This window comes from Gambusia affinis, linkage group LG17 (genome assembly GCF_019740435.1).
Source record: "Gambusia affinis linkage group LG17, SWU_Gaff_1.0, whole genome shotgun sequence".
In the NCBI taxonomy this organism is placed as follows: domain Eukaryota; kingdom Metazoa; phylum Chordata; class Actinopteri; order Cyprinodontiformes; family Poeciliidae; genus Gambusia; species Gambusia affinis.
The window spans coordinates 14,766,261-14,777,496 of record NC_057884.1 but is presented as its reverse complement, the minus strand read 5'-3'; the positions used below and the strand labels follow the sequence as shown (position 1 = coordinate 14,777,496).

General features: G+C 36.7%; 1 protein-coding gene across 4 annotated transcripts; it reads right to left on the bottom strand.

The window, feature by feature from the left end:
* Nucleotides 1–1,420: 1,420 nt before the first annotated feature.
* On the bottom strand, nucleotides 1,421–8,741 carry LOC122846906 (sodium/glucose cotransporter 1-like). Of its 4 annotated transcripts, XM_044144165.1 has the most exons (16): nucleotides 8,520–8,741; nucleotides 8,314–8,364; nucleotides 7,996–8,067; nucleotides 7,000–7,104; nucleotides 6,804–6,863; nucleotides 6,611–6,715; nucleotides 6,418–6,523; nucleotides 5,915–5,995; nucleotides 5,585–5,793; nucleotides 4,426–4,561; nucleotides 4,222–4,329; nucleotides 3,983–4,133; nucleotides 3,728–3,896; nucleotides 2,653–2,868; nucleotides 1,791–1,908; nucleotides 1,421–1,677 (listed from the first exon to the last, which is right to left on the bottom strand). In XM_044144165.1, exons 1-16 carry the CDS (start codon nucleotides 8,604–8,606, stop codon nucleotides 1,460–1,462), a joined length of 1,992 nt encoding a protein of 663 aa, XP_044000100.1. In that variant the 5' UTR covers nucleotides 8,607–8,741; the 3' UTR covers nucleotides 1,421–1,459. The 4 variants fall into 4 exon arrangements, with proteins under 4 accessions (XP_044000100.1, XP_044000099.1, XP_044000098.1 ...); XM_044144164.1 differs by lacking the exon at nucleotides 8,314–8,364 and having other exon boundaries at nucleotides 8,469–8,741; XM_044144163.1 differs by having other exon boundaries at nucleotides 4,222–4,561.
* Between the last annotated feature and the right edge of the window lie 2,495 nt (nucleotides 8,742–11,236).

Sequence of the window (11,236 nt, the reverse complement as noted above, 5' to 3'; positions counted from 1 at the left end):
CTGCGAGGAGGAAGCTCGGCAGTTCCAAGGAAAAGCAGAGTCAAAATGTTACCTTGGTCTCTTTATTGGTCAGTATTTATATTTAGACAATCTGTTGAGCTGATAATTACCATTGGATTTAATGGTAAAAAGACAAAATGTCCTGTCTGATAAATACTAATTACTGATCTTTGACTTGCTAATTCTTAGATAACACAATCTGATTGATAGTCTTATCAGTTATGCAGTCATGTACAATTCCTGGATCAGGAGGTGTTGATTGAGGATATCGTAATGAAGAACGTGAACACTGTCAAGGCAAAAATAATAAAGTATTTGATAACAGCATGCTGGTTGCATTGAATAAATGCGCAGAGTTAGCTAGAAAAAACAAGATAATGCTGTAAATTATATTTTAAAAACCAAAAAACATCCTTTGGGCAATTAAAAAGGAGGCAAGTAAGCATTTATATTTCTTTGGTGCATAAAAGCATTTGTGGTATGACAGGTAAAAGTTAAATGTGCAAAACAGACAACAGTGAACATCTATTTTACTTTTTTTATTTTACTTACAAACCATTTTACATCACTAGGTGGAAGAGTGTCAGACAAAGAGAGTGTGAGTGCTTTCTCATAATTCCTAACTCTCTCCATGAGATGGCTTTATTCATTAACACCTAAAACAACACACACCGTTAGGTGTATGGAAGTTAGAAGTGACAGTACTTGTGGACTTTGAGCACACAATATGAGAAAACCCAGCTGAAGTCGATGAATGAGGTAGCACACATACACTCTGAGGGAATTTACAACTGTCTTGTTTGTCCTTTACTGGTTAAATATTACTAACTTCTTCCAGATAAATAGGTTTTGTCATGTTGTCCCTCTTTCATAATGACTTAATGTAGCATCTGGTGATTTAAACGACAACTGTCTGTAAACTTAAGCGTTTGTGTTTTCAGTCAAAAGTTAAGGAACTGCAGATAAAACGAATTATTGCCTAATGTGTGCAGTATCACGATAAAAATTTGCCAAAAAATACATATTCTAACTTCATGGGAAAATAAAAAGAAGCCAGTTTGAAGCTGCATATATAAGCTGTTCTCAATCAGAGAACAACTCTTCTTGCACCACAGCTAAAAGACACCATCCAGGTCATAACGGGAATATGTACAAATATAATAAGATGATATGGAAGTCAGAACAAATATGTGAGAATTTGGACATCCTAACAGGTTTGATGCGTTAATATGTTACAACATCATTTACTGGTTCACTCCAGGTGACAAATACCAGGAAAAAGTTTACTGAAAAGGAAGGTGCTTTGAGAAAAATGCACTTTGTGTCCTACAAGAGATCAGTTGGCACAATACAGGAAGAATGATAGCACAGAGGATCAGCGTTAATGGTTTTGTTATAATTTAAATCCATGCAAAATAAATTATAGTATCCACAAGAGTTTAATGTTTATGGGGTTTGACTAACCAAAGAATCCATGAAAAAATGCAGCGACACACAGGAGAATTAATGCATTTACATTGACAATGTTCCTCCAGAGAGGCTTCTCTGTTGTATCTGTTAGCTGCTTCTTCAGTTCTGCTTCCTGCTCTGGAGTAAGTTTTGGTGCTTTTTTGCTCTCCTCCAGGCCGCAGAAGCCCATTAGTGCTTTCTTGAACATATTTGTCTTTTTCTCAGGTTCTGGAATAGAGGCAAAGAGATTTTTGCATCAAAATAAAGTCATGTAAAAAAATACAGCTATCTTTAAAGCAACTTCAATCTTAAGAAGTGTAAACTATATGTTTTTTGTATACCTGCTACATCCGTTTTACTGCCGTCGTCGTCGTCATCATGATCCTCAATCCAATCATCTGGATCAATGTCCACTCTTTCCTCTGTACGGTTCCTCAGACTCCAGCACAATCGGTACAGCTGGAAAAATAACACAACATATTGTGTAAGAAAAACTTTTCAGAGCTCAGAAAAATGTCCAACTATTACAGCACAAATTATGTATGTTTTATAGGTTTAAAGTAGCAGGATGTAACTTTTATAAAACAGTATGATTTTTACTCTCGCCTGTTGACTGCCAGAGTTAGGCACCAGCTCCCCTCAAGACCCCACAAGGATAGACGTACTGGATAACATGTTTTTCTATTATATGTATACAAATACTCTGTTTCGTCAAAAAGAACTTCTTAGAGTCAAGACGAGGGTCTTAGTGCTGTCAATCACCTCGTGTACTCGCCCCTAACACACTCCCCCTTTCTCTCTGATGCTCTACAGCTGATTCGCCACAACAGAGGCTGCATGAATGCTCAGGCTAGTTAGCATGGCCATCGATGATGGCAGATAATATAATAATATTTATAATATATAAATTACAAAGAACAGTATTCTTAGCTGCTAACTTCTTCACCATCTTAAACTTCACTCAGAAACTGCATACTAAGATTTCATTTTACTCAAGTCTTTAACATCCCAAAGTACCTGTAACCTTAACAAGAATTTGGATATAATGCAATCATAAGCAGAAAAAAAAATAAAAGAGTTTGTGCAGGAAGTTCATATTCCCTTTCTGCTGAAAGAGGTTCACAGTGGATAGTCTTCCTGTGAACAATTACTGATTTGGAAAGTTACAGATTAAGCTACTCTTATCACAAAGCTGTCACGTACATGCTTGTCATCGATGGGCTTGGTCATTAGGGAGATTCCAACTATGAGGATGCAAGAGACAAGGAACAGGATCATCCCAAAGTAGAGGTAGTGCACTCCACATATGATGGTAGGACAGTTAGTCGGGTTGACACAGCTCCCTGTCCCGTAGATAAACTCTGTAATCATCCTGGATAATCCTATTAATAGGCCAATTGTGAGTCCGAAAAAGGCACCCTGTAAAATGAAGAAAGAAACAAAGAAACAAAGAAAGAAATGGAGAAAAAAAGAAAATGAAAACACTCTATTAAAACAATAATCCACCTACTGATGTCTAGCTTAAATCATTACAACTTTGTTATCTGGGAATGGCATGCAGCAATAAATTTGGCTTGACACAGAAGCTAAAATAGGTAAGACATCTTATTCTGTCAAAAGATAACAAAAATCCTCCTTCAACATAGCCCTCCCAAATAACGTTACATCATCTTTGGTTGATGTGACAGAAACTAAAAATACCTTTTCTTTACAAAAAAAAACAGAGATGTGTTCTTATAAATTACAGTAGCCTATCCACAAAGTATATTTGTCTTCAGTTTCATCAGAAAATAGTCACTTCTGGGTGCCTGGTGAGGATCCACAGCCTTAAAACTGAGTAAATAACAAACCCAAAGGACCTATAGTTTGTTACCTGATGGCCACTTTGGAAAGAAAACTATTTTTTTATTTTTCTATATGAGGAGGCTAATTCATTAGTTTTCTCTCCTAAAGACTAGAACCACTACCCAGGTCTGTTACACCATAGCTACAATTCAGACATTTCAACCATTGCAGGTCCATGATGTCTATGATGTTGTTTTTAACAACATCAGTCATGGTGACTGACTGTTCTTCTCCAAGTCTCAAGAGGCTGCCTTCTTTGTGCAGATGACTAAATTCAAGGGATCAATAAAGTGCTTTTTCTATCACGTGGTAATATCCTCAGTTCAGGTCTGTCTGCCTCTGATGGCTCCTGCATTTGCTATGTATGCTACTAAAGACACATTTATCTTGCAACTATAACAGCAAATGTAAACTAAAAAAAAAAACAACTCACAGCTTCATTAATTCGTTTACAGAACATGCCGAGCAAGAAGACAGCGGCCACAGGTGGAGTGAGATAGCTGGTGATAGACTGGATGTAGTCGAAGAGCTGGCCACTCTGGGCTGACTGCACCACTGGGATCCAGGCTATGCTCACACCAATGAGGAACACAATAAACACCCTGAAAGGTAGAATAGACAAAGAGTCATGGCTAAAGTCAAGCATACAAACATTAATCATATTCAAATCAAGCCAAAACGGTTTTACCTGCCAGCAATCATCAGTTCCCTCTCTTTGGCACGAGGACGGACCTTAGTATAAATGTCCATGGTGAAGAGAGTACTAGCACTGTTAAATATTGAAGTGAGGGAGCTCATTAAAGAGGCCAACATCACTGACAGCATCAAACCCCTCAGACCTGAAGAGAGATAGACAAAGGTGAAGAAAAACATAAAGAAACAAAAGTGTTGATTCAAATTTTAAGGCAATGTTGTTGATCCACTCACCATTTGGCATAAGATCCACAACCAGTTTGGGATAGGCAATGTTGCTGCATCCAACCTTAGTTCCACAGTATGCATTACATTCTTCCGGGACCACACATGCCACCACATCTGAATGTTTTAAGAAATTGTTTACACTTAATTGTTGTTTTACACCAGATTTCTCCTTCAAGACAACAGAACTTGGAAACATCAAAACACACACACCAGTATACAAGATCCTGCTTATCATCCCAGGAAAAACCATGAGAAACATGGGCAGCAGCTTCAGGTAACCACACAAAATGCAACCTCCTTTCACATGAGAGAGATTCTTGGCTGAGAGGCAACGCTGGACAATCACCTGGAGAAAAAGATGGACAAAAAGATTTCACATATAGGTGTTAAATACTTAACACTTCTACTGTATCAAGAAAAATGCTAGGATGTTTTTAGCAGAGCTGTTGCTGCGTTATGTCATTTAAAGTTCTTCACTCAGAAAAACTCTAAAGTAAATTGAAATTGGTTGTGGTGAATGTGCCTGTAAATTAATAACTATTTTTGTGCATGTAACTTTAAGTGAGCAGATAAAGCACAAACATATTGATGATTTCAATTTAAGGCAAATGGAGCTTTTGAGATGAATCCTTTGAACTGAGCCATAAATTAATAAATGGCAATGTTGGAAAACAAAAGCTAAGTAGAAGTATGACTCAAAGTAATATTAGGGTAACGACTATTACATGCACTGGACATTTCTTATCTTTTGCTAAAAAAAACAGCATGGCAGATGTGACTGTTGACAGTCTTTAGATCATACAGTATGTCCATTTACTTACACATTAGACACATTCAGCATAGCTTGTCGTGCACATTACATAGCAACAGAACATAAACATGATTCACTGTGACTAATATTATTTCAATAAAAGCTAACCGACAGAGACACGCACAAGTACTTTCTCTCATTTGAAAATTGTTCAAATTTGGTCTGTTTTACATTTACTGTTGGTGTTAAAGTAAAAAAAAGATGCCAGTATTTATTTGTGAACTGAAGAATTTGTGTCTAGGCAACTATAGGTTCAAGAAATCTCAGGAGGTTAGCAAAATATTTGTAAAGTAATTGCAATTCAGCTCATAGATCACCCTTTTACTCCAAAGGGCTGTTATATGACATGGCTCTTCACTATCAGCAGGCAACCTTAGACCGCCTCAGTGACTCTGTCCAAAACAGGCGAGATAAAAGAGCGTGAATGCGCATACGGTTATGTAAAAATAAACTGGATGAGTTTATGGCCTTAGATTGTTTCTGGTATGCTGTAAAACCTGTTACTGAGTCTGTGGAAGTAAAGAATCCACACAGTCAAAGGTGGTGATCATTACCAACCTGATCAGTGCACCAGTACCAGGTGGCCTGGATAGTGAGTCCAAACACCAGGCCAGGCCAAGGCAGATCTCCTGTTATTGGATCTCTAAAAATATGGAAGGCATCTTTCCGAGGCTCGTAGCACTCTGCACTGATGTTACCGATGATTGTGGGAACCGCATTCATGTAGCGTATCTCAAACTTTTCATAGCCCCCAACTTCATGGAAAGCTGAGGGTAGATAGGGAGAGATGGTTAAACTAAGGCTCACTCTTCCATTTCTTAATGATGTCACAATAAAACAAATCAATAGTGCAAGATAAAATGATAAATAAGCATTATTGCTTATTACCAAAACCCATGAGAATGAAGGATCCAATAACCATGATGATGGTCTGCAAGGTGTCTGTATATATCACCGCAGCCAGTCCACCTGAGATAAAACATGGCGTTAGCAATCTGTAACATTTTTTATTCAGAAGTGTAGACAGTAAAATGTGCACTAGAGAGAATAGGATTATCTTGTTTTCTATGTAAGAGTTCTTTTCGCGCTTGTCTTGTAAAATTATGTGAAGGTGTGTGCGGATTATTGCAGAGCAGCAACTATTAGAGGACTATGTGAGTCTTGTCGTAGTCCATGGGCAATTAACCACAAACACGCCACAAAAATTCAAGCCAGGAAAGGAGGAGTTTTCTTTTTACATGTGTTTTTTGATCTACCCAGTACATTCAGCCTTGAGATAACTTTACCCTCACTCGGGATGTCATTTACATAGATAAGACTTTTTGTAGGCTAGGTTCATGAGGAAAATGTTGATCTCCAAAAAGAAAGTGAAATTCTTCCTGAGGATGCACCTGTGACGGTGTACACCGCAGTAATCGCCAATAGAGCGATAACAGCAACGTAGATGTTCAGTCCAAGAGCCTGCTGGATGAAAATGGCACCAGAGAACATGTCGGCCTGGGAGGAGACAGAAAGGATCTTTTACTTTAATTTGTTAAATGCATTGTTGAAAGTTTCAAAAGTTAGAAAGAAAAAAAACCATACAGAGATCTTTGTGAAGACGTAGAGGAAGAGGGAGAGCACTGAGAGATAAATACGAATGCGCTGTCCTCCGAACCTCTTCTTCAGGTACTCAGGCATGGTGACCACCTGGACAAATTTGATGATATTCTGCTTTATCAAGGCACAATGACTATAATGGGTGCACTTTTCAACAGAAAATGCACATGCTGTTTACCCCAGCTTTGATGTAGATCGGCACAAAGAGCCATCCCAGAATGATGACAACAACAAGAGCCTGGAACAAACAAAACATGGCAAAACATTGAAACTATCAAGAAAATATTAAACATAAAAAGGATTTTTACTTTTCAGTTTTTTTGCATCATGAGATCTTGAATTTCCTATTTGGAAAACAGACCACAAATACTCACGTTCCACTCAAATCCACCAATAGCAATTCCAGAAGCTGCAGCAGTACCAGCAATCCCTACAAAGTGGCCACTGCCAATGTTGCTGGCAAAGAGTGATGCTCCGATCTGTAAAAAAAAATGTTTGTTTAATTTACAAACAAATAAATAAATCAATGAATACCAGATGATTTGTTCCGCAGATAAACACATTTGGTAGTTGGTTTATCTATGCTAAAATCATCATAATGAAATCTATGCACTAACAAATATATATTGTATGGAGCCATTTTTTAAATTTGATTACTGAATACAATTAACTTTTTGACTATGTTGTAAGAAATTCAACTCCTCAAAACTGTGACAATAAAAAAACTTCACCTCATTATGTAGTATAGATAGGAGATTATAGTATTTGTTATGACGTTAACAGTTTACATGGGAGTAGATAAGATCGACAGAACCACCTCATTTACAGCATTGTTTAATTTGGACATGTTTGCAGGAATGTATTATTTTTCCTGATGTCTTTGCTAAACATTACAGTGAGGAAAGATTTGGTCTCATCGGTCCATTTTTACAAAAGTCTCATGGTCCCACTCCTGTTACCACTTTGCAAACCTGGTTTTTCAGTGCTCAACATTCTCCTGCAAACCCGTTCTAACAAGCCACGCTTGTGGAGTGGTTCTTTGTTTTTTTATATTTTTCGTTTTTTATTATTTCTTCTGACTAATTTTTCTATTAAAAGCCTCATGCTGGGGCATGTGAAGCCACAGATTCAGCTTCATTTCAACAGTTTCTAGCTCATTTTGAACAAAAACAAAAAAATTGGATTTTTGCTGCTTTTTACCCATCCAATCTAATCTAACTGGTTTGTGACCAACATGTCACCCCTGTTAAGGAGAGTGAACATTTTTTTAATCATACCTCTTTTCTGTCACAACTGTAATAGTTCTCAAGGCTGTTACAAAAAATTGCAAAAGAACAAAAAATGTTTCTCATTTGTTGTCAGATACCCACTGGCCACCACACCATACTCCTTCCTGCGAGGAAAAAGCCACCCACAGTGGATCGATTGGTGCGGACCATAGCCTGTAACAGGACAATGAAGTACAAAAACTTTTGAAAAACAAGCTTATTATGTATTTTAGCTCTAAGTTAGTGTTCTATAAACTGAGCAGCACAGAACACCAGGAATAGCATACAGTTCAACCATGACACTCCTTTATGTTACATTTTTGAAGCAATTTGTTTAAGAAATTTACAACTCAGAGCTACACAATTGTAAATAAATCATGCAAACAGGCTTTCAACAAGTTGACAGTTTGCAACACTTACAATAACTCCCACAGCCAAGACAACCAGAAAGTAGATGATAATAACAGAGATGTCAGCTGCGCAATTTGTTTAAGAAATTTACAACTCAGAGCTACACAATTGTAAATAAATCATGCAAACAGGCTTTCAACAAGTTGACAGTTTGCAACACTTACAATAACTCCCACAGCCAAGACAACCAGAAAGTAGATGATAATAACAGAGATGTCAGCTGCATTGTTGATGCGGGTGTAAGGAGATTCAGTCCTTTGCTTTTCTAACGAGCGGGAGAATCCAAAATATTCCCAGGCCATTTTGCTCGGAGTGGAAGTGTTGAATAGGAAGGCTGTAGCAATGAGTCCACCGTGACTGAAGCACACTCTCAACACTTACCTTTATATCTTCTGTTTGTGTGTGGGATAGAGAGAGGGAGGGGAAAGGGCTGGTTACTAGTTTCAACGGTTTTACAGTACAAAGTGGAGCCACTGCCTTTACCTTTCACAGGTAAGAATTAAAGATCATAATAACGTCAATTTACGAGCAGAATTTCTTGACTAGAAACGTTTTTTTCTCCGTGGTGAAACAAACGTCTAAACAACCAAGAAATATTTTCTTTGTAACTAAATTGCCCCAGTTAACTATATCTCACACAAATAATAATGTTTGAGAGATTATGTCAGTGGCATTCATCTGACTATTTTCTTAGCTTAGCTAACTTTTTTGTTATAAGCCTACTGTGTAGTTTTTCTAAAAGGGAGAGGCAATGAAAAATCTGTAACGGGCGCTTTTGCCGTTTGTTTGTTGTTACCATGGTTACCTAGAAGTTCACAAGACAAGTTGCGGTTTGTCTGTGGTCAAACATGGTTACTTTAAGGTACGTCAGTTATCTGTAGGATGTTTCTTATAATTTATGTAGATTAATATAATTTGTTTGATATAACAGCGAACGTGAAGTGGACTGAAAGTACATTAATCCAGAGAGCAGCGTGGAGACCGGGGGATTTCGTCAGGACAGGTCCATAAAGATCAGAGCTGGAGTTGTTTTTCTTCAGACTTCTGTTTCGCAGTTCATCTCCACAATGTCTGTGTTTAGATGCTAAGTCAATGCCCCCATATGGTGAAGATATGTTTGTTTGTTTGTTTTCCTGAATGTGAATGAATCAGGGCTGTTTGTTAGATCATTTTTTTATCATTCTCTTTAACCTGTGGCTATCCAGATGTCTCAGAAGACCCCTGAGCACAGCCTGTGCTCTGTGTTGTCAGTATAATATAAGTAAATTTGTAATGTACTGCACACTTTTTTTCTTTCACTGTTGTGTATTGTAAGTGAAATATCTCAATTTGAAGTATTATGTAAAGAAATTAAAAATAATTTAGTCTGTTAGATTTCTTTCACACTGCTGTCTATAGCACATTTGACATATTACACTGTAATAAATATTGTTTAAAGCAAAAATATGGAGCTAAAGTTTGACAACTATTATCAAACTTTGTCTTTACAATAAAATGCCTAAAAATGTAAATAAAAATACGTTTTATTATTCATATCTTGAAATAGCAAATGCACATTGAATTACGGAATTGTGCTAATATGTTCATGTATACAACACTGATGAGTGTTCGTCAATAAAAACGATTTATCAGAATCAGCTGTATCAAATGTAATTACTTTGCCCCAAAACAATTTAAAAAATCACATCTAAACGTTGCTCTTAGTTTTTTTTTTGTTTGTTTGTTTGTTTGTTTGTTTGTTTTTCTCTCTTTCCTTTATTTAATAATGTGCAAGAGATTGGCATTCAATAACTTGAAATACTTTGCAGAACGGCACTTTACGAAGTTCGGTCCATTTACTTGTATTAGCTTGCTGGTAGATAAGCCACTTTCAATATGGCTGACGCTATGACGTATTGCAACAACGGGCCAACTCGCTCAAGCGATAACTTCCACCTCGAAACCACTGTCGTCCAATCAGCGATCTCTCAGATCTCCAACTGGGGCGTACCTTTTCCGTTTTGTTAACGTTGTCCTTCGCTAATGTGTTTATTAATTTGCAATTGAGCCTCGTTAAAGTTGTTTATGTTTTTATAATTTGTAATTATGCTATGTCAATGTTGAAGTGGTTTGCACCTCAGGGCCACCGTAGAAAGGGGATGAATGTGAAAAAAGAATTTTACTTTAAGGCCGTGTTATTATAAATACTAATGCAGCAAAATGTGAAAACCTTTTGGAAATGATAAGGTTAATCATCAATCTTCAAGGAAGGAAAAGCCACTGTTGTTCCTGTAACAATCTTATGTTTATTTTTTCCCCCTCATTTTGTTACTCATTCTTGCAGAAGTCTGGCTCTTAAATCACTGTTGTTCTTTAACATAAAACATATATAAAGCATAAGTTTAGTTAATGTTTAGTTATATAGTATATGAATATACAGCGAATGTTAACTTTAACTTTTCTACGTAAAACAATCAAAAAGGAGCAGGAAGTAGAGATTTATAGGCATTTACTCCACAAATCTTGTAACTTTCTACTCAGATAGATGCATATATATAATTTTTCACTTGAATAAGATGTTTCTTTATGATTACATGATTTCTTACAGTGCTGAGTGTGGAGAGAGTCTTTTTGTGATTTTCAGCTGATTGTGTAAGTTCTTTTAACAGCATAAAATTCTCCAGAAAATTTATGGAAGGAATCTACTGATGGTCTACTCAATATATAATGCTGTACATTAACACTATTGACATAATTCACTGACACTGTAACAATTTTGCATTTGTATACAAAGATGAATGAAGAAATGTGCCAAAGACCGATATGTTGAAATAAAAATATTTAAAAACACTTATTTATGGTTCAGAGAAAGAGTTTGTCCATGATTAAAAAATCCTTAGTTATATAAAATATTTATTACTCCCTGGGCTCTGCCAAAAAAGATTGTGGATTT